Below are 24,355 nucleotides of genomic sequence, written 5' to 3'. Positions count from 1 at the left end.
TTGTGATTGATTTTCCTCATTTAACTAAGAGAAACTTCTCAAGAGACACTTTAGTACCTCATTAATCTGCTATTAATAATTTGATTATAAACTTATCTCAGAGTTAGTTTCTTTTTCATTCTAAATTATAGCTGAAGGCTGGTTCAAGTGGTAGAGTACCCACCTAACAAATACAAGGCCCTAGTTCAAACCCTAGTATTGTAAAATAAATAAATATTACAATTAGGCTTGAAGATCCATCCACATTGTTACCTATCACAACAGTTCAAAAAGCTAGTAATAGAAAACTATGCGTGGATTAGAATGTGGTGGCACACACCTATGGTCCCAACACTAGGGACTAGGAGGATGAAGCTGAAGGATCCTGAGTTCAAAGCCAGTATAGGTGACACAGCAAATTCCAGGCTAGCCTGGGTTATGTAGTGAGGTCCTGTCTCAAAAAGGCAAAATGGGGAGAGAGGGGAAGGAAAGAAAGAAAACTTCATATGGTAGGGTATTCTTTTTATAAAGCTTAAAACAAGCAAAACTAAACAATCTATTGTTTATAAAAACATTTGGTAAACTATACCAAAAAAGGCAAGAGAAAGATAAACTAAAACTCTCCACAGTGATTTTTCTGGGAGAAAGAGAAGCAGCCCTGGCTGCATCAAGGGTGGAGGTAATGCTCTGCCTCTAAAATACTCAGCTTATTTCCTGCTTGGTAACTTCCATGTACATTACATCAAACCTACTTAGGTAGCAAATATTGCCCTGCATTTGTATATTTCATTATTATTTCTGTTATAACCATTATTACACTCCTTGGGGGGATAAAGTTAACAATTACTGAGTGTCTGGGGGTACAACAGAGAGATTGCCAGATGTTTTCTCTACATCTTTGTGAGACAGATATTCTTTTTCCCAAATGAAAGATTAGCTATTACAAAAATTATATATTAAACTCAGAAATATGTGATATGAATAATGTACCCAAGGCCTCATCTTGTGTCAAGCATTTTCCATGTATACCTCTTTATTCATTCATTCTTCATCCCACCCATTGCCACCCCAGAGACCTGGAAGGCTGAATCACAAGGACACCAGCAGACTCCTCCATAGGTATACTCAGCACATCAAAAGGAAATTGTAGGAGACCAGAAGATGGAGGAAAGGAAGGTCAGGATATCAAGTCCCTTGCCACCCTCACCTGAGAATCTCTGGGAGGTGTGTCATCTCCTTCTGAAGTCCACAGCTCCTGCCTAGGTCCTCTTACAAAGCAATACTCATTTTTCCCTACCGAAGCATTTGATTTCATACTACCCCTTCAGGCCTCCACAGCTCATGTCTCCCACCTGTGGTTTCCAAACTAGCTGCTTTCCCTATAACCTGACCAGATCTTTATAAATAATCTCTTCATTAAAGTCTTTTCCAGCTCCCCAGGTTGAGAGGCCACATTTCTCACAACTCCAAAGTGTTGGAGCCAGGATGAAAAGTTCAGTGTTTTCCTTCTATATTTTGTGTTTCTATTTTTTAATAGTTATTCTCAGGAAGGAGAATAAAAATGGCAGTTACTATTGTGATTTTGTATTCCTGAACTATGTTCTATTGAACATTATTTGCTCTTTAGGGTTGGTGTTACATATAACTAACAAAAAGGATACACTTAACTGGTAGTTGTTGAGAAATGTGTGCAACATTTGGAAATGAAGAGAAATGATAAACCTTCCACACATTGGCAACAAAAGAAATATCAGATGGATTTAAAAAAATATTAGTTTAATGTTATAATGTGAATGTAAATATAACAATGTGGGCTGGGGATATAGCCTAGTGGCAAGAGTGCCTGCCTCGGATACTCGAGGCCCTAGGTTCGATTCCCCAGCACCACATATACAGAAAACGGCCAGAAGCGGCGCTGTGGCTCAAGTGGCAGAGTGCTAGCCTTGAGCGGGAAGAAGCCAGGGACAGTGCTCAGGCCCTGAGTCCAAGGCCCAGGACTGGCCAAAAAAAAAAAAAAAAAAAAAAATATAACAATGTGACCTCAATGTTCTCATTAGTCCTGTTTTCTGGCTTTTCTATCACCTTGATTTCTCTCTAGATCCTTCTTTAATTGATGGTCCCAAAATAAAGGGCAGGGCACCAACATCACATCTTGACAGGCCCTAACAACAAAACACATTTGATGATGACAGCTTGGATAACTCGGGATCTCTCATGCTGAAAATAGTGGGAGGAAATCCTTGCAGTTTTTACCTCCTTTTTGCTTAACTGTCTTTCTTGGCTTCTTCTTCTTCTTTTCTTTTCTTTTTTTTTTTTTTTTTTTTTTTGGTGATGTAGCACAAAGGCAGTTCTGACTTTTAGGTTCAATTTAGTTTTTGCTGGAATCAGAACAAGAGCAAATGTTACCAAATAAAAAGCCAAAAATAAAGGCACCTTGGTTTGATTGGCACCAGAGAATAACCTTTCCTAATTTCTTGTCATCTTTCCTCTGATATGACACCTGCATTAACTGACAGAACCCTCAGCATCTCAGCAGCACTGTGAGAGAAGTCAAGTGGCATATGCAGAGACTGGCATGTACAGTACATGCATGCCCTTGGGAGCAGCAGAAAGATTGTGACCAAACAAGGTAACAGTGATGATGAAGAGAAGAAAGTCAGTGCAACACAGATTACTCATAATTCTGAACTAGAGACAGTACTTAGAAATCCAATTTCTAGCATATGGTCAGCTCCCAATATTCCACATTGTTGGCCATGCCAGAGTTTGTTTACTCTCGGGGTGAAATTTCAACCCTGTCTCTCAGTTTCTAGGAACATTCAACAGCTGATTGCATCTGTAGAATATTTCCTCTCCTTTCACACACAAGAAACTACAAGCAGATAGCAGGCCAGAATGATTTTTTAAGCTAGATAAGTGTAGGGTGGGTGACAGTTGGAAGAGATAACATGAAACTCATTAAGACCTCCATCCAGGTCCTGGCCCATAGTAAATAATTTTTTGTTGAACTGAATGAATGGAGAAGTAGAAAATCTTTACTGTCTTTTTCCTACCCTAAGACTCTGTTATTTCTCAGAACTAGATGCTGGAAGGCCTGGAAAGGACCCAGGACACAGATGCCCAAACTCATCAGAACACAACAACAGAGGCTAACAGGATTCATCTGTCTGAGATGAACAAACCCTGAAAAACTAACTGAGGACTAATGAAAATTCTCATTTCTAGCATAGTGCCAGGTAATGTCCCAAATTGCCACCCAGAGTACAGAAAGATTAGGAAGCATTTCTATTAGCATTGAAGCTGTAAATAAGATTCTAGGCCTTAAGTTATTTAGGAGTAAAATAAGGGATGTATCTGTTAGTAGAATGGTAATACTTCATTCTGAGGTCCTAGGTCTTATGTTTTGTTTCCCAGTATCACAGTAACCTAGAGTTCAGGTCAGAAAAGAATCAGAAATTATTCATCTCACTTCTAGTGCAGTATATAAATTGAATTCCCTCTACAGCATCCCTAAGCCGGGGGGGAGGGGGGAACCCAGTGCCTCCTAGATACCCAACAAGAAGCAGCAGTGCTGCTGCTAGACAGCTCCCAGGTGGGCAGGATTTTTCTTCACTTCAGAGTTCTGATCTCTTCTTGGAAATACAACAGAAACTATGCTTGTTTGCCCTCTACAGGGTAGCTCTCCTGACATCTGAAGTCAAGAGTCACTTTTCTCTTCCATCCTCATGCCTTCTGATAAACAACCCTCATCCTTTCAACTGCAGACATTTGTGGGTGCTGCTCTTCTGATAACACTGACCGGTCCATGGAACTGCAAGTTGGATATTGCAGAGTTGAATGTAATGGTCCTAATATAGCTTGACCTGCACAGCACATCAAAGGACTGCTTCTTCCTATTCATTTCTGTTATCAGAGATCATTTGCTCAATCTCTTCTAGAATAGTTCCCCCTGCCCCCTGCCCCCTGCCCCAATTGGCATTGTGCAGGCTGGTTCCATAGATTCCAAGATCTTCTTCATCACTCACGCTTCCTTACTAGTCTGTCTTTGGCTGGCTAGTTCATGTCTCACAGTACCAGTAAAGTCACCTTCTTGTGCTGCCCTTTGCTGCTGTGGGTTTGAACTGTGTCGAGGTTTCTCTGACTTCCTCAAAATGTCTCTTCCAGCACACCATGAATCCTCAATCTACCTGGCATACAGAGGTGCTAAATACTTGTTAAATAATAAATAAATTCATGAATAAATGAATATGAAATTTCACCTACAGAATTGATCACACTATTCTGAGGCAAAATAGTCTATCTCCAAACAGAAGCCTCCCCTTTTAGCATCTGGAGCATGACCCAGGATGAATAATTTCTTCTCACTAGGATCATCCACCTAATCTAGCTGTTCATTTTCCAAGTCCCTCCTCTTTCAAAGGCATGCCTGGATAGCAGAGTGGCTCACTAAATTCTTGAGCTTTCCTACCAAACGTCACTGCTTTTACAACAACTCTGCTGCAGGTTCTGTCTCCAGGCATTGTCTCTTGGTGGCCAAGAGAACCAAGAAGTGACTGGTGGGCATAACTATTGGTGGTCTCTGAGTTTGCTCAGGTGCTCACACTCCCAGGAAGTTTAAGTCCCTGGAGATGGAGACAGTAGATGATCACAGATCAACTTCCAGAAACCCTATATTCTCATAAGCACAGGATGTGATTCTTGTGTGTGTGTGAGAGAGAGAGAGAGAGAGAGAGAGAGAGAGAGAGAGAGAGAGAGAGAGAGAGAGAGAGTGAAGACACTATATATAGTATGCTCTTCCAGGGATAATGCAGTCTTTCTCTTATTTTGCTTTTTGTGGGGGTACTGAGATTTGAAGTTATGGCTTCTTACGAGGCTTGTACTTACCACTTGAGTCACATCTCCAACCTTTTTTTAAAAAAAACTATTTTTCAGATAGTATCTTGCCCCTAGATCCTCTTACCTATTCCTTCTACATAGCTGGGAAGACAGAAACATATTACACCAAGCTTGTTGGCTGAGATGGAATCTCACCAACTTTTTGCCTGGACAGGCCTTGAATCAGCCTCTTCCCTATCACTGTCACTTGATGAGAGGTGTGACCCACCATGTGGGACCCTTCTCCTTTGTTTTGATGACCTTCCTCTCAACCTCTGCAGTGTTTGGGTTTCATTGCTTTTCATCCAATAGAAATATTTTCTTTAAAAAAGTCCAATCTATTTTGTCACAATCTTTAAGTCAGAATGAAGAAAAATGTCCTTCCAACTCTTTCCTTTTTGATTCTAAAGAAAAAATGAGCCTGTATTAGCTGCAAGTATGTAATGAACACACAAGGAAGAAAAATACATGATTCATATCTCCTAGAATTCCAATTTCTTCCCTATAAAAACTTCTCTTGTGGGCTGGGGATATAGCCTAGTGGCAAGAGTGCCCGCCTCGGATACACGAGGCCCTAGGTTCGATTCCCCAGCACCACATATGCAGAAAACGGCCAGAAGCGGCGCTGTGGCTCAAGTGGCAGAGTGCTAGCCTTGAGCGGGAAGAAGCCAGGGACAGTGCTCAGGCCCTGAGTCCAAGGCCCAGGACTGGCCAAAAAAAAAAAAAAACAACTTCTCTTGTAAATTGCTATAGAAAGTGACTGGTTTTGTACCTGTTAGTAGCATATTTGGGGAAGGTACTTTTAAAACCCCATTTGTCTACAGATGGCCAAATTACCCAATTATCTAGATCAACCAAGGGTTACTTAGTCCATCTCCTTGCCTCTGAAACATGGGTGTTTCTTCACTATAATGACCTCTGCAGGAGGGTGGGGGGAGTGGTGGGTAGGGCCTTTTATTCTTCAGTTCATTGTCTCATGCACTCAAAGCTTAGAAATTTTCAGATATAATCCAAATCTCTTTCACTGGAGCTTAAGATTCTTTTATCTTTTTTCCTGGTCCCCAGTGGATATCATAAAGAAAAAATAGAGACTTGTTGACATCTGTTTGTTCACAGCCTTCTGCTTGGAGCTCTCTGGGGCTCACCATTCCATTCAGCATACTTCCAAGCATTTGATAACTGCTCTTAAAATCCCCTTTACCACCTGCTCATCACCATCCGCCAATCCTTTTTACATTTTCCTCCCCCACGGTGCTCTGAAATATAGTGCTTGCCTCACTTGACACCTGCTTCAAGAACTTAATCAGCACATTCAAAATTATCCCAGATCTCCTCACAAAGGCAGCTCTGACGATATAGCTTGTCTGTATGACTTACTAATTCTCCCATGAGATGCACTGATGTAGGAGATGAAGATTCTGAAAGCTCAAGGCACCACCTCTTATCTGACAACAACAAACACTTCACAGGCTTTAGCTCCACAAGGGACAGGGAGCAGAACCCTTGCTGGTGGAGATCAAGGAGCAATGGTAGGGACAGAGCAGCATGGGGAGAGAGACAGCTGAAGTCAGGAGGGGTGAGTTCCAAACAAGCTCAACCACTGATCTCTCGGTGAGCTGCTCGTGTCCTGCTTCAATCCCTATACAGGAGGCAATATGTATTTGCTCAGACAGCTCCTAAGAGTTCTTCTGGCTCTCACATTCTGTGACTCTCTAACCAGCCAAAGTCTTCCTCTCTCCCTTCTCATCACAATGGCATGTCCTTGGTCTGTCTCTTACCACTCACCTCAGTGGCCAGCATCACCTAGCCAATGTTTCTCCATCTTCATCTTTCCTTCAGTATCATCCTCTGCCCCAAACAGCCTTTTAGATGTCTCCCAATCTCTCTACCCAATGAATTTGTTTTTTGTCGGTCATGTGGTTTGAACTCTGGGCCTGGGTGCTGTCCCTCAGCTCTTCAGTTCAAGGTTAGTGCTCTACCACTTCAGCCACAGCATCCTTTCTGGTTTTCTGGTTATTAATTGGAGATAAAGAGTCTCACAGGCTTTTCTACCCCAGCTGGCTTTGAACCACAATTCGTACATCTCAGCCTGAGTCACTAGGATTACAGGTATGAGTCACCAACTCCAGCCACCCAATGAATTTTTTTTTTTTTTTGGCCAGTCCTGGGCCTTGGACTCAGGGCCTGAGCACCGTCTCTGGCTTCTTCCCGCTCAAGGCTAGCACTCACCTGAGCCACAGCGCTCTTTCTGGCCGTTTTCCATATATGTGGTGCTGGGGAATCGAACCGAGAGCTTCATGTGTAGGAGGCAAGCACTCTTGCCACTAGGCCATATTCCCAGCCCCCAATGAAATTTTATTACCACACACTAGTATACATCTGTACTTTATATGCATCTGCTCTTATGACATATGGGAGTAAAATTCATTTGATACCTCCAACAATCAATTTTCACCCCCTCTTGGAGGCGCTGTTACCCCCACTGATTTGCAAGACAAGGGCTACCTATAGTTGAGTGACACAGGTAGAGTTATTTACCCCCAACTCCAAGCACCTCAGATCCGTCTGAAAAACCTATGATTCTAAAAAGAACCTGTTACACAGCTAGAGTAGGATCAGCCAGAGTTCCCATCGCATCGAGGTAAATAGCAGCTTCTCATTCCTCCACCCCAGGCCACACTGTCTCCTGGTGTAGGCCTAAGACTGGTCCTCTCAGCCTGCGTCCTCCCTTCTGACCACAGTTGCGACTGCCCTCATTTGCACAAATCCCAGCAGGAACCGTGGGAGTGATGGGAACAGGCAAACAATGGGAAGAGATGTTCCAGGAATAATGAGAATGCACTCCAAGGGTCACTGGCAAAGATGCAGACTTTTGCAACTCATTGGCAACAGCCCAGCTCTCCTCCTCTGTAAGCCAGTCCCTTTCATCTTACCTTGGCACACTAGCCAGATACGTCACAAGTTTCCGCAGGTCTTCCTGTCTTATTCTGTCATGATTGCTGCGAGCAGGGAAGGTCAAGATGGGTCCACCTCGCTTGTCACGGCCCCCTGTGGGAAGCAAGAAGAGGGAGTTTAAGAAATACATCTAGCAAACTCAGCCATAGAGAAAAGAGAGTCCAGAGTGGTAGAACAGGTGGCAAAATGATGTCCAAGGAAACTGGTCCTTGCTTAGAACCAGGTGGAGGTTTAAATATAGGTAATGCATGTGACTTTGGCAAGTATTTAGAGGTTTCTGCTGTCTTGTCTGTAAAAAGTGAAAACCAAGAAACATGGACTCTATGGTCTCCCTCAAAGGGAATAATTGGTACAGGTTTAGGCTAGTCACAGCAGAGGATCACAAGAGCCCAATAGCTATGACCTTATGAACACATAAGATGATGTTAAGTGAAATGAACTCCATGTTTTGGAAACGAGTGTTATACCACTGTTGTAATTACTTTCAACATGCCATGTGAAACCGTAGCTTTTTTTGTTGATGATCCTCTTGTATCCCCTGCCTGTGGTTGCCCCCGCACTATCACTGTATCTCATCTGAGTACCCTGGGTACTATATACTGGTATTAGAACTAGGGAAGGGAAAGGGAATATCAAAATCGAGAGACAAAGGATAGAAAGACAAATTACTCCAAAAGCAATACTTAAAAAACCATTTGGTGTAAACTAACTGAACATCTCATGGGAGGAGAGGGAAAGGGGGAAGGGGGAGGGGGAAATGAGGGAGGAGATAACAAACTGTACAAGAAATGTACTCATTGCCTTACATATAAAACTGTAACCCCTCTGCACATAACTTTGACAGCAAATAAGTAATTATTCCAAAAAAAGTGAAAACTATAGCAGCATAACACAGCATTGTTTCCAGGAATAGTGAGATGAAACCTGGGAAGTACTTTAAAAAGCAGAACTCTCTAAATGTGTGAGATGGTAGGAAGGTGATTGTGACTGCTCATATTGAGAAATCAAGCTGGGTAGAAGACTTTATCTTTAGAAATTTAACCCCCAGCCACCCCTTTCTACAGACCTCTGTAAAATGAAAGTGTGCAAGGAACTGATTACCACAGGAAGCTTTATAGTATACATCTGGGCAGCATTATGGGGGGGGGGGTTTCAGGGAAAAAACATTGAGGGCTAGGTGTGGTGGTACATGCCTGTAATCTCAGCTATTAATGGGGCATAGACCAGGATGACCACAGTTTAAAGCCAGCCAAAGCAAAAAACGAACAGGACCCTAACTCAATGAACAACAAATGTTGGCCAAAATGCAAGGAAAAAGGAGCCCTTATATACTGTTAGTGAGGATGTAAATTAGTGTCATTATGGAAACAAATATGGAAGTTCCTCAAAAACTAAAATATAGAACTACAATGTTTTTCCTATGCTACTCCTGGGTATATATAGTTGAGGGATCCATGCCTGCATACAATAAAAGTGCACACATTTACACACATACACATATTTATAACAACACTATTCACAATAGCCAAACTATGGCAACAGCCTATATGTCATTCAATTGATGAATGGATAATGAAAATGTGGTATATGTATACACAATGGAGATGAACAGTGAGAACCACCTACTCTGCTGAATTCTCACCACTGCTGAATTCAAGGTGCACTCTACAGGTGGATCCCAGAGGATAGGAAGGAAAAAAGTAGCCATGTTTCAAAAAAAAGACAGAGATAGTGGCATTATCTTCAACAGCACCACTCCCTTGTGCATACTGCTTACCTGCTGAGCAAGGTTCTAAGGCTAGGGCTTAAAGGACAAGAATGCAGAGAACAGAGGAAGTGGGGATGCTTAGGTGTTCTAGAAATGGCAATGAGCCCCTTCTGTAGGGGCAGGAAAGAGCTCAGGAAGGAGGCAAGGCTAAAAGGGGGAGATGTGATACTTCTCTGATGAAGCAGAGAAGAAATGGTGCTCACTTCTTCAGTAGGTGTCATGCTCCAGTTAGGGCAAGCAGATTGGGATAGGTTTTTTGGGGGTGGGAGATACACTTCAGAAAGCATACCAAATGTTTTGTTCACACAATTGTTTTGGACAAAGAAAGAGAGAGAGGGAGGGAGGGAGGGAGGGAGGGAGGGAGGGAGGGAGGGAGGGAGGGATTAAAGAAAATGAGGCTAAGCAGGGTGCCAGTGCCTCATGTCTGTAATCCTAGTTACTCAGAAGGCTAAGATTTGAGTATTACAGTTTGAAGTCAAGTCCAGACAAGAATGTCTGTGAGACACCTATCTCCATTTAGCCAGCAAAAAGCAGAGGTATAGCTCACATGGTAGAGCATTAGCCTTGAGTGAAAAAGCTAAGGGATAGTGCCTAGGACCTAGTTCAAGTCTCAGTAGCACAAAAAGGAGGGCGGGTGGCAAGAGATTATTCTAATGTTAGAAAGTACCAGTAATGAATGGAGTGAAACCCCAGCATGGGTATGAGGTAAGGGGTGCAGCATCTACTGGGCTGGACAAAGATAATGTTCTTTACTGTAAAATCTTCCAGAGCCTTAAAATGTTAAGGTTCTTTATTGAATGTTCCATATCCAGGGGATAAGTATTGGAGGGGAGTCTTAATATGCAGAATTTTCCAGGTTTGAGAACAGAGTCACTTTCCCTGCTTTGAGGATCATCCTGTGAGACCGTGCTATGTAACATACTCAAGACAGGGTACAAATAATTGTACTCCACTGCATGCACTTCCCTGGGAACTGTGATGGCAAATGATGCTGGTGGGGGAGGAGGAAGCAGAAAGGAGTCCTCAGGATGTGCCCATAGCAGGGTGCATCTGCACATGAAGCTTAGAGGTCCTGCTTGGGGAGGCTGGAGAGAAGGCACAATGCGTGCGGTGAGTGGGAGGCAGAAGCAGTACAAAGAAAGCCAGGAAGGTCAGAGAGCCAGCAAGCTGTGCATGATGGAGAGGGATGGGGCAGGGTGGGAACAAGGGAGGTGCACTGAGGGGCAGCCACAGCGGCTCTCTCTCTCTCTCTCTCTCTCTCTCACACACACACACACACACACACACACACACACACTCGCCCACATGCAGAAGTAGTTAGGCTGCCCTGACTTATTCCAGATGTCTGTTGCCATGGCAGCCTGCTTTCCTTTCACCTGCCCATTGCTGAGGTGCTAGCAGGGAGGGTGGCACAACCATTTGTTTCTCTACCTATCTCCTTCCTTGCTTTGTTCCTTTCTCCTCAGAAAGGAATGCAACTGCTTTGGTGCATTAATTTGGGGTTTCTTTATTTTTATCTTTTGGTATTTTGTTTCTTGCAGGCTCAGAATGTAGGGGTTTTCTGTTTTGTTTTATTTGTGTGTGTGTGTGTCTTTTTGTTTTCTTCCTTAGATGCAGCTAGTCATTATCTCCCTGTTACCCTCAAGTGTGTTTCTCAGGCATGGTGGGGCAATTGTCCCTTAAACCCAGAAGTTCCTGGCATGGCAGGTGTGGGTGAATCAGGCCCACTGAGGCTGCTTGGGAGTGAGCTTCGTACTCCTTCCCCTTCACCCTTGTCTAGGAAGTTTCTATCTGCCTCCATTCCTGATTGCCTTCCTGGCATGCAACTCAATAAGCTCCATGGAGAATTTTATAATTCCCTACCACTTGGGAAGGTCTGTTCTAGTCCTAACTGAATACACCTGGGAAAAAATAAACCATGGACAATGAAACAGGAGTTAGAGTATACCTTGTATATGCTTATTTACCCCAAGCTGATAGAGTACAGGATAGTGTCAGACACTCATATGTAATCCGGGAAGGCATGCTAGAGAAGTTGAAGTGGGAACTTACTTGAAAGGAGAAGAGAGGCTCCAAGAGGCAAATATGGAGAAGATACTTCCAGTTAGGATGGACTGGGCATTAGAAAAATGGGAGTAACCACAGGGCATATCAGCAGAATACTGAGGGGTCAGGAAGGACCTTGGATTAACTAAGCCACAAACAGAAGGAGGAGGCATACAGCCACATCCTAGGAGTGCAGGGTATCGGTCAGGACACTGGCACTGCTCAGGGGCCTGTAGTACTTCTACCCAGAGTAAGCACTTTAAATTCAAGTTAACATTAGGGTTGTGTCACCTGTGTGACTGCCTGTACTGAAATCACTATAGGATCCTCCTGAGGTGCTGTTCAGCCAGTGCCTCAACATCTTCAGTGGCAGGAAGCTCACTACCTACCTAACCTTGTGTGCAAACATTTAATACAAATGGGCAAATATAGCTTCCTGGTCTCTACTGTCTTAACAACAATAGCAGACTAAAATATTGTTTGTACTATTAGTGCAAAATTCACTGGGAATCTTATAAAGGACTCCATGTAAACATCACATGCCTACCTCACCTCTCATATTACATTAGCCCCCAGGACTCTTGCCTTCCCTTGATGGTGTGCAATACAACCTATGCACAGTTTCTCTATAATTGTCCCCTCTCTCCTCTCCATTTTCCTTGTTTCTCATCAGCCAGACAAGCAGCGCCTACACAGTGGGCACCTGCATGAAGGGAATGTACCAGCTCTTGTCCTGTGACTCCACAGCCTTTCCATGAAGACAAGAAAAGTTACCCAGGGATCAAGGTTCTGTGTAACCATAGGCATCACCACACTGCCACCCTCTAGCCCAGGCTCAGGCTCTGCCAGGGTTTCCGGTCCAATAGACTTCAGGTTGCGCTCCCACGTCTATGACAATTTGCTACAGCATCCATGGGAAACAAACCCACTGCCTAAACAAACACACATGGCTGGATTCCAGTAAGACTTTATTAAAAAAAAAAAAGTAGCCAGGTGCTGGTGGCACTTCATTTACAAAAACAAACAAACAAACAAACAATAGCCAGGCCCTGGTGGCTCACGCCTGTAATCCTAGCAACTCAGGAGGCTAAGATCTGAGGACTGGGGCTCAAAGCCAGCTGGGCCAGGAGAGTTTATGAGACTCTTATCTCCAACTAACCACCAGAAAAGCAGACGTGAAGCTATGGCTCAAAGTGATAAGAGCACTAGCCTTGAGCAAAACAACCCAGGGATAGCACCCAGGCCCTGAGTTCAAGCCCCATGACACACACACACATACACACACACACACACACACACACACACACACACACACACACACAGCTCCAATTGTCCCATCAGCTGCAGATGCTAACTCCTGAGTTAGATATTAAGAGGTTCAAAAGTCTTTAACTCCCATTTCCTATGTGAGGAGTAGGAAATTTTTCTTTTTCCATTTCACCCTGCTTTCTTTGCTAACTTAAAAGACATTAAGAAGTGTAGGGGTACAAAATGTGTAGGGGAAATAAGTCAGGAATAAATATTGGAAGTCATTACTCAGGAGAAAATAAGAAATTTTCTTAAATACAAAATTAAGTGCTCTTTGTCAGGAAAAGAGAGGGAGGAGCTAAATTTTAACCTCCTATTCATGATCCTTTCGGAAACAAATCCAGGTACAACCTCCAAATATCTGTGGGGTGGATTCTCTCTTCTTTTCTTCTTTATGGAGGGAGCCTCTCACAGTACTCAGTGGCTTCTGCCAGGAGAGAGGGATGTGTGCAGTGTGTGTGTGTGTGTGTGTGTGTGTGTGTGTGTGTGTGTTTGTGTGTGTATGAATGTCCTCTAGAACCTGTAGATGTGACCAGCCCGTTTTTCTCTGCCTGCTTACCTGTGCAGAAAAAAAACAGATGATCCAAACAGGATAGCCACCTCAAGTTCTCTTTCACTAATATACAATAAAAGTGAGTGTCTGCCTGAACAGATGTATACACACACACACACACACACACACACACACACACACACACACACCTTCTTTGTTACAGAGAAAAGCTCACAAATACTCACCAGACACAAAGGCCACTTTTTCCTTTAGGATAGGAAGGACATCAGAAGCTTTCAAACCATCATTCCGAAAAGACCCTGTGAGATAACAAAACAGAAGGACCAGGTGAGAGAGGACAGCTGGCCGAATCCCTAGGTCCCACACTTAACCTCCCATCCCATCACCCAGCCTTGTTCAGTCCCTGTGGTCCAGTTAAACACACAAGAGGTCCCCTAATAGAAAGGATACCTCCTTGTGATGCTAGAGCACAGGCATCTCTTCCCCTCCTGACCCTTCTCAGGGAGAGGATAGTCCAAGTCATCTCCATGAACATGTGTACAAAGCTCCATGTTCTGGTGCTGCTGTTTGCTACTGAGCAATTTGAAAATGGGGGCTGTAAGAAAACATTTCTGTACTTGTAGTGCTTGGCTAAGTGTCTCGTATACAGAAAGCACTTGGGAAATATCTGTTAAATTAGTTCACTGATACCAAGATGGATTACAGTGCCCTGAATAATTCTTCTTGACTTTCCTCTAAGTGGCACATGGACAATTACTCTTCATTTTACAAGTGGGAAAAGTAAACCAGGAAAATCCCACAGCTGAAAGCAAAGTTGATGATATACTTCTGTTCTCTCTTTCCTCCTCCCTTTGATGTCATCAGCAACAGCCCACACTACAGGACAAGGGGAGATAATAGGGAAAGAAACACATTTCTTTTAGTCTGTCCTTTAAGTCTCCCTTCTCAGTTGGAAAGAACTTCCTGGGTTTAGCTGAGAACTGGAGGCAGAGAGACAGAGGGTTCAAAAATAATGGAAAATAAAGATGTGCCTGTATAAACAGTGGCATATCTCACAACCTGGGAGGCAAAGAACAACTCAGCCTGGTATGGGAAGCAGGACCCAGCTTTCACATACAAAACCCTCCAGGCTAACCCACTGTGCCCCCATCAGTTAGTTCAATCATCCCACAAGGTCTCTCAGGGAGAACCACCCACACATACTCCCTTCAAGTCACTGCTGGGTCTTTATTGTATTTTAGTACTAGGTACATGGCACAAATGGACCCCAGAGAGCAAGTAGTTCTATGTCATTTCAGCACACTAGGGTCAAGAGCCACAGAGATACCCTCTACTGCTTTTGTCCTTCAGTTCCTTGGGCCCAAATCTATCTACGGAGGAGAGCAACACACTGGTCAAGGACAGTCCCTTTCAATCCCTCCATCTCTAAACAACAATCCTTTCAACAGACCCATCTGGGAATTTTAGGAACAACTCAAGAATAAGATCACTGGCTAGGAGATGAAAAATGTGCCTGGGTACACTCAATCAAGGAGAACTAGAGGTGTGTTCCCAAATGCCTGCATCCATGGTTAGAAGTCAAATCTTCACCCAAACCCAATTTCTAAAATATATGTGGCCCATTCACCTATTTTTTTTTTGTATTTCACTAAACGAATATAAACAGCTTTTTTATTCACCAATTAGCTCCTCTTTACAAGTTGCCACATAAGACCTATGCTGAAGGAACTCATTGGGCAACAGAAGAAGAAAAAATAGAACACTATAAAGGGAAAGCTCTGACTTCAAAGTCTACAGTACTAGCTGGCACACTGTAGCCTTAGTTTCTACAGATATTTGGGCACAAACCTTATCTTCTACACAGACAAAAAACAGAGACTAAATGAGGATCAACATAAATTATTATAGAATTGCAAGTTGATATATAATTTTTTTGCTTTGTGTTTTGTTTCTTTTCTTGTCATCCTCATGGAGCAAAGAAATATTTCAACTTCTTCATAGGGAGAATCCTACTTGGCATTCCCAACCAGATAAGACCACTGTTAACTAACACATGACTTATTTGGGTAAAATAATGACTAAATAAAATTAAGCTGACTTTTACTCATCAATATGTTTCATCAGTTTCAAATGTTCTCCTTTACATCAATTCTATACATTTAACTTCTACAGAAAAAAGGTGTTTAATATGAAAACTTAAAAGTCCATTCTGTATTTTCCCAGGCTATGCACAAATCCAAAGTAAGCAAGGTCCGAACTAATGAGATTTTATAATACAAGAGTTCACATAATCCTGTTATCTCCTAAACTCCTGTCCTGTCTTTCCCAGTGTTTCTTTCCTCTTCCCCTACTGCATGTACAACTTTACTTTCGCAACTGCTATAATGGAAACACAAACATCCTCACCGTATCTTCTTCTCACTCGGATCTGCAGGGATCAGAAGCAAGTAGGAACTCCCAATCTTGTCTCATACACTTACCGTGCCCCATTTCTTTCCTGCTCTAGGTTCCAGGACCTGAGGGATAGCATGCAGCTCACTCATGCAGCTAGCGATCATTACTCCAGTAAATGCTAATGTCCTGGGTTGAAATGTTTGTTCTCAGATTCCCAAAACGTTCACATCCCAGGCTTGAGTTCTCCCCAACCTACTCAGCCCACTGCTGGGCAATCTGCCTGATTCTGAGTGCACCATAAGAAAACCAGGAGTGCTTAGATTTACTATATCTATAACTAAGGGATAATCATTTCCAACAGCAACAACAACATGATTTTGCACATTATAAAGAGTTTGCTCCAGGGTCTCTTTAAATAAAAGTTCCCTTAGTGATTTAAATTAGTTTTTCATTTGCCAAAAATTGAATTACAAATAACTTTCCAACAACACATGTATTATGTAAAGCCAAGTAGAGCTAAACTAATTAGCCTAACAGCTCAGAAATTAGTGACCTTGCATATAAAACCTATTTGCACTGGCTGAAGATCCTATGTATCAACTTCCCCAGAGCACCCATGAAACCAGCTCTTGGAATATATAAAAAGGGGTAGGTTCACTGAACACCAAACAGCAACAGTCTTCTCACTATCAGACACATGTCATACTGACTCATAGTAATATTCAATAAATATTTGATGAAAGAATGACTAAAACGATAGCCACCTGGGAACTTGCAGTTCAAGGCCATCCTCTTACTACACTGCTCTGCCAAGTGCAGATCTGAGCCCTGAGTGACTCCTTGATGTGGCCAAGCTGCAGGAGGTAGCCAGAGGAGACCATGACACTCAGTGGCCCTGATAACCATTCTTGTGGAAATGATGAGGACTTTTACCAACCAAACTGTCAAACAAATACTTCTTGGATGGTACCAGGCCAAATGACCAATCAGGGACCCCTGACTACTTCACCCCTTTACAGCAGGAAGTAGCTCCAGAAGAAACAACCTCCACTCATACTCCCGGCCTGTTACCCCTCCTCTGTTATTAATAAACAACAAATGGAGGAATGTTAGCATTTCCCTAGCCTCAGGTCCTAAGCCCCTCCCACTAGCCCCCAGATCCACCCATTCCTAATGAGCCACTCCTACTCACTACCTACCTACTTCCCCTTTACCCCCAGAGACAGAAGCTGCCACCTGGATAAGGTGCAGACGCCATGTAGCTCCCTCTACCGTGGGAACTATGGCCCCACTAATAAACCTCCTTATGAACCTTCAAAAAAAAAAAAGAATGACTAAATGAAAGCTATCTCTTCCTAAAGTGATTTACACAAGACCAGATACTTCACCTGTCAATACTTAGACATGGTGATGTGAGTAGCACTCGGCTCTAATACTCAGATTCATTTTTTTTTGTTGTTGTTGTTTTTGTGTGCCAGTACTGAGGCTCGTACTCAAGGTCTCTCAGTCTCACTTGGCCTTTTCCATCCACAGCTAGAACTCTACCACTCAATCTAAGCTTCTAGTTCTGGCTCTCTGCTGGTTAATTGGTGATAAGAGTCTCATATTTGTCTGCCTAGGCTGGCTCCAAACTTTGATTGTTAGATCTCAGCCAGCATTACAGGCACAAAGCACCAGAACCTGGCTTTTCTTCATATTATTTGCCTTTAAAATCCTCAGATTCTTAAATCAATATACTTGGAAAGGAAGTATTATTGGGAACAAATTTCCCAACAAGACTCAAGTGTACCTTGAGAAGATAAAAACAACTAGATTCCTAGCATATTCTTTTCCAGGAGCCAGTTAGGAATTCGGATGTTTGGGGCAGTTCGCCACATTTTTGTAAGCAGTTTAAATTGCCAAAATTGGAGAAGACACACCTTGAAAGAAGCAGCTTACACTGCAGTTGCTATTTCTGATACAAAAAGTATTCTAGATTGCACTATTAGGCCATAAACACTAGACCAATGTCAGACCAGCTTTTCTCTTTAAAAGAAAGGCCTGCCTGTTGAAATAGTAGACTCTCCCCCTTCCCACACACTACTTCTACAAAAGGCCTAAGGAAAAAAAAGAGCCTCTAACTCCTTGGAGTTTGTTTTCTAGTTCTGTAGAAAACAAAACAAGCAAGTGGGCACCCCGGGCACCCTAGTGGACCTGACTCAATGTGGGTGTTGTGCTTCCTCTTAAGGACAAAGGCATGCTTGGCTGGCATTCAGTGCTTAATCCCACCCCATTCATGTCCTGCTGCTGTCAGAATTACAAGCCCGCTGTTCTCTTAATTAGCAATGTTGAAATGCTCCACATCTATTAGGGAAGTAAAAATTACCACTGCCATCTCCCCAGGATTCTTCAGCATGGGTCTCCTCCAAGCCCCACTTCTGCTTCTCTTTGCCCCAAATGTATTATGCTCACATTGTGCCTGCTTGTTCCTCAAGTTTTCTTCACCAGCATTTCCCACATTGGAAAATGTCAGTGACCCCCACTCTAGCTCCCAGACCCCAATATGCGTATTTACAGGGGAAGGGTGAGACTGGCCCTTGTGCCATGGCTTCCACCCTTGATTTTGTGGGTCTTAGAAAGCAGTGAATTCCAGGGCAGCAGGTGGTTGTGGTCTAAGCTAACCTCCTTCTGAAAGCAATCCTGATTTCAACAAGCAGGAAAACAAACAACTGATGGACCATTAACTAACCATTTGGAAGTATACACTGTGAGAGTATCCATGGATTGCTCTTCATTTCCTTCTGTTTCTCATTCACTACCCCTTAATTTGGACACATTGGAGATGACTTTATAAACTAATTTTGTTTGTTTGTTGTTATTCCTGGGGCTTCAACTCAGGGCCTGTGTGCTTTCTCTGCTTTTGTGTTCAAAGCTAAGCACTATCTGAACCACAGTTCCACTTCTGGCCCTTTTGGTGGTTAATTGAGGTAAGAATCTCATGGAGTTTCCTGTCCAGGCTGGCTTCAGACCACAATCCTCAGATATCAGCCTCCTGACTAGCTAGGATTACAGGTATGAACCACCTGCACCCAGTTTGTTAAGCTTTTTAACCTTGGAGGCCAAGCTGTTTTACCATTTGGACAGCAGTTTTCCAATACTAAGGTTACTGTATCCTCTTTCTACGTTGAGCCAGTAGTGTCCAATATGGGAGTCCCATGCAGTCTGTACAGATGATGTCATACCTCTTAACAGCTCATTGTCCTATCTGCATACAATCTACCTCTACTTATAGCTCCTCAGAGAACAAGGCCCATTATTTGTTTTTCACTGATACTTTACATAAGGCCTAGAATAAAATAAGTGCTAGGTTATAATTAAAAAAATAATGGAAGAATGATTCTTGGAACACAGAAATGTCAAAATTAGGGCTGGGAATATAGCCTAGTGGTAAAATGCTCGCCTCGCATATATGAAGCCCTGGGTTTGATTCCTCAGTACCACATATATAGAAAAAAAGCCAGAAGAGGCGTTGTGGCTCAAGTGGTAGAGTGCTAGCCTTGAGCAAAAAGAAACCAGGGACAGTGCTCAGGCCCTGAGTTCAAGCCCCAGGACTGGCAAAAAAAAGTCAAAATTATACCTAAAGGTATAATATAATTATAGCAAGGTTGAATATAATTTTGACAGTCTGAAGACTCTCACTTGTAGGCCAATTTTCTATTGTATAGGGGAACAAAAGGGTTCTTAGAAGCCAATCCTAAAGTCTTGATACTCAAAGCAATATGCACATAAGTAAACTACCATGTAGCACCTGCCAAAAATGGAACTTCCATCCCACACCTACAGAATCAGAACCTGCATTGTGTTAACAGCCAGGTTTTTCTTTCTGCTTAAAAAGGACATTGTGAGACAGAGAACAAGCAGCTTCCTTTGCTGTGACCTGGGGCCTAAAATCTGCTCTAAGCTGCTCAGCATCTTCCGGTTCCACCATGAGAAGGCCCCTCTCCTTTGCTCAGGGTCCTAAAGATACAGCTGTCATCTATCTGTAACCTACCACTCATATTCAGTGCTAGAATAAAAGGCTACACCACAAATAGATTACTCTTCCTTCAGGGCCTTTAAACTAGACTCTGTCTTTTATTTATTTGTGTGTGTGTGTGTGTGTGTGTGTGTGTGTGTGTGTGTGTGTGTGTGTGTGAGCACGAACCTTTATTAATTCCATTCATCCATGTTGCTTAGAATTTGGTACCTTAAACCACTCCCTCATGTATCAGGTCTTTTAATTTCACAACAAATCTTCCTTCTTACCCTCCAATCTCTCTCTTTTCTCATAAATATAGTCATTGATCACGTTTGTAGACCAAGATGCATCTCTGAAATGGCCCTGGAGGACAGAGGGGCCTCTGTTTATGCTTCCTTATCCCATCTACCCCCAACTCACAGATGCAAAACTCAAACACTGGGCAATACTGGACAAGAAACAGAGGAAGGGAAGAAGTGTTCTACCCTGGGAGCTTCATATCTAATGAAAAAAATAGTGTTCATCTCAGGGAATTTCCTATGATGGAGAGAACACTTTCTGGAAATTTTAAGCCTAATAAAAATATCCACTGCCCATTTCCTGTGACAACAAGAAGGGGACCAGGGCTGGGGATATGGCCTAGTGGCAAGAGTGCTTGCCTCTTATACATGAGGCCCTGGGTTCAATTCCCCAGCACCACATATACAAAAAACGACCAGAAGTGGCACTGTGGCTCAAGTGGCAGAGTGCTAGCCTTGAGCAAAAAGAAGCCAGGGACAGTGCTCAGGCCCTGAGTCCAAGCCCCAGGACTGGCAAAAAAAAAAAAAAAAAAAGGGGGACCAGACTCCAAATAAAAAACAAGACCTTCTCCTCCTGCCTACCACCTGGGGCCATCCTGTATACACAATGTCCTGATTATAAGGATGCCTTCTTCTGATCTGTGCCCAAACAGAAACCTGAGAAGCATCCTAGCTACCTCCCCCTTTTCCTTCACACTTAATTCTCTTTCTCAGTTCTGCTGACTCTACCTCCTCAAATTCTCCATAATCCATCATTTCCTCTGCGCAGTATCACTGACCTGCCTATCAAGTTGAGTTGTCCCCAGTTGTACCTATCACTCCTGAATGGCATTTATTAATTTTCATTTTACTCCTATTAACTGATCCTGATGCCTTGGGTGTAGGGATCATGTCTTACTCATTATAATATATTTAACTAAAATTGAACACTCACAGGTACCAAGAAGCCTGAGTAAGGTGGTGGAGAGTTAGAAACGGGGTAGGGCAGGGCCATAGGATGATGGGAAGCAGCACATGCTAAAGCAGAGAGCAAGGGGCCAATACACTGTGACGCAGATGGAGTTTATAGGAGTGGGGAGTGGGCGGGTTGTGGAGTCTGTGATCTGACTCCCAGAAACCAGCAGCTCAGAGGCAGCTGCAAGTTGTGGAGAGTTAGGCTGGGCTATATCAAGGGGCAGAGCTGGGAGAATCTGGCTGGACCTGAAAGAGGGCTGTGGTTCAGAAAAGAGCTGGGCCCAGAAGACTCTGACTGTAACCTCTAGGCCACACTCTTCTGATAAGAGACTGAGACATGGCTTCTGAGGCTGGTAATAAGATCTTCTCATGAAGTCCCAAAGAGGTAGTTAGGATAGTCATCTGTGAGTTACCACTGGGGAGACACCAGGTCAGGAGCAGCAGGCAGTTTGTATAAGACCTCAGAAATACCCAATATGGGATTGAATCTTAAGAAAAAGAAACATAAGGGCATGGTTTCTTCTGTGCAGTGAATAGATGGGCAGAGCACTTAAGAAAAGACACTGTTATTGGGGGTTGGTAGCTTATTAGTGGTAGAGGCAAAACCTTCATCTCTTTCTTTCCTAAGGAGACAAAAAAGGGCAAAGATAGGGCAACAATTGGAAAAGGTGACAAGAAAAGGATAAGAACAAGAGATGAGGAGCTGAATAGAAAGCCAGGCATGTATGCATGTTTATGTGTGCAGAAATGGAGGTGAATATTCTTGTCTCCTCTTCACAGACTCTAATGAGCTATTGAGGAAACTGCCTGCTGGAAAACTCCTCTAGCAACTATAAATATGTTCCTTGGAGCTCTCCTTAAGACAACTTCTGAGAGGCAGGAAGTGTGTGTTTGGAGGAACAAATAAATCTGGCAGAGAGAAAGACTGGGCAGCTTTATGCCAGCAGAAGCACACATCACAACGTGGTCATCCTCTCCTTAACCCAGAGCCCATGTACCCACTGTGAGGTCCACTGCCCACAGCCAGCACTGCCACCCACAAATGTCACAAGCATCCACTGTCCCTGGCCAGTAGGTGTGCAGGAGGCAGAGTTGTGTCCGGCCATGAGATCTTAAAGAACACTCTGAAGCCTCTACTGATTTTAATGCCAGCAGGAAAGGGGGGTAGGAGGGAAATCAACAAAAAGCTCTTCTTTTGGAAGCTGCTAAATACTGAGCTTTGCTAAGCAAATCAAGCATGTCTCATGTAACCTGAGCAGTAGCCAGGGGCTTGAGAGAGTAACCAGGGTGGAAAGTCATTAAAATAAAGAAAAGTAATGCCTGCCTTTTCTAGACTCTGACAAGCATTTGAATTTCACTCATTACAAGGAACATTTTTCTACCGATGCACTGAAGTGGGCTATGCTACCTTCTCCAGGGTGCCATCTCTAATACACCACCACCATCCAGGCTGGGTTGGCTCCTCCTCTATATAGCATGCAGCATGCTCTTCACTGTGTTGTCGCAGTTTCATCACACCTTGTTCCGAATTCAACTCTAGCATTTGAGGGCAGGGACTGGGGTGCCAGCATGCCTGACACATACTAACAAGGGACTCAGGGATCAAGTTTTTATATTCATAGTGCTATGGCTTCTTTCCCTTCAAAGGTGCTTACTAATTGCTGTGCCTCTACCTCCCTTGGGACCTCTCTGTACCTATTTCTGCCTTTACCTTCATTGTTCTTCTTTCATGCCTCCACATGAACTCCAACTGTAGTCCATTTCAATATTAACTTTCTAAAGTCAATATTAGATAAAAAGTCCTGGCTAATGGGATACTTTTGAAGAAGAGAGATTTGTAATACTTACAATGGCTAAAATGGCTCTATTACAAATCACTAATAATTAGCACTTTAAACACATGGGTAGCACCTCTCTAAGCTCAGCTAATGAGTAAAGTGTTTCTGTTTATTCTTCACAAGACTGAATATTAGCTGGAGTTGAGACCTCAGTGGTAATTAATACACATAGGCTCACTCACTTTCCCTCCCTCCCAGAAAAAGTTGACACCTCAGGAATACTGGTATCTACTCACCACTTTTCTTTTAAAATTAATTGTTTACTAACTGACCAGATTGAAGTGCTTGTGCCTTGTGGGAGGAGATGTTGGCAGTAGTTTTATTGACTTTTGCTTTTAACATTGAGCATTACTCCTGAATAGATCCACAGGCTAGTGTACTAGCCTGCTATCGATGAATATGCATCAACCAGTAAACAAAAGCAATATATATTTTCCATAATAATATATTTAGAGGTTCTGAGGTGCTCAAAGCAGATGGTGTGTGCTATGGCAGCTTGGACATACAGAAGGCTCACTCTTTGGCACTATCAGTCTCTGTTCCTCTCTCCTTTCTAAACATAAATAGCAATTGTATTTATTCAGGACAAAAAGACTTTAGTTAAATGTAAATGGCTGATTTAAAAGGCAAAAATTGGCTCTGATGGCTCTGGGTATCTTGGCAATTTGGCAGGTATCTCAACATGAAATGTTCCATGTCCTGAATTTTAGGTGTGGGTAGCAGTAAAACCCACAATGGCTGACTGCACAGCTTCTCTCTCTTGCCCATGTCCTGAAATTTAGATAGGGGTAGCAATAAAAACCCATAATAATGGCTGACTGAATGGCTCAAGACAAGAAATCTTTATAGGAAGCTCAGTTCCCTATAGCCCAGAGCTCCTTGCACCTACCTTACTGTTTCTGATTCTTAGTTTTTGAAATGGACATTACAATGGCCATCAATGCAACAGGGACATACCAAGCACAAACAGGACACAGATTAGCCACAGACATGAAAAAACTAGAATTAAATTAATATCCAGGTTTTCCGAACTGCAGGGCTGTCAGTAAGTAAGACAGGACACACCCAAAGCTCATATTACAGAACAAACCTAAAGCACTCTCTCCCTCCAAAGGCATGTTTGGCACTGTCCTTGGTCCTGAACTATTGAATAATTGCTGCTCAGAGCCGCTGCTGTCCAGCTGTCCTAGGATATGTGAATCAAATGAGAAAGAGATAGAGAAGAGAAAGATGCTAAGATACATTTGGGATTCAGATAAGTGTGAAGAAACATTGGAAGGACATAGACAAGAGAAGATTACTGTAGAGAATAAAAAGAAACGAGGTTTGGCAATATTTACAAATTATTGTAGTAATCACTAAAGAAAGGTCTATGTACATAGCCCCTTCCACACACAAATAGCCAGCCTTCGTGGAAATGAGATGGCT

At 43.0% G+C, this 24,355-nt stretch overlaps 1 protein-coding gene across 6 annotated transcripts in view; it reads right to left on the bottom strand.

The window, feature by feature from the left end:
- Window positions 1-24,355, bottom strand: part of LOC125351785 (kalirin) — a 439,002-nt gene that overhangs the window by 243,173 nt on the left and 171,474 nt on the right. For all 6 annotated transcript variants that reach the window (XM_048346787.1, XM_048346788.1, XM_048346789.1 and 3 more), the window contains exons 2-3: window positions 13,670-13,744; window positions 7,788-7,902 (exon numbers count right to left, since the gene is read on the bottom strand). In XM_048346787.1, the coding sequence (XP_048202744.1) occupies window positions 7,788-7,902; window positions 13,670-13,744 (190 nt within the window). The remainder of the gene's footprint in view (window positions 1-7,787; window positions 7,903-13,669; window positions 13,745-24,355) is intronic.

Source organism: Perognathus longimembris, chromosome 5, assembly GCF_023159225.1.
Source record: "Perognathus longimembris pacificus isolate PPM17 chromosome 5, ASM2315922v1, whole genome shotgun sequence".
Lineage (NCBI taxonomy): Eukaryota > Metazoa > Chordata > Mammalia > Rodentia > Heteromyidae > Perognathus > Perognathus longimembris.
The sequence above is the reverse complement of the archived record's forward strand: the minus strand, read 5'-3'. Positions and strand labels throughout refer to the sequence as shown.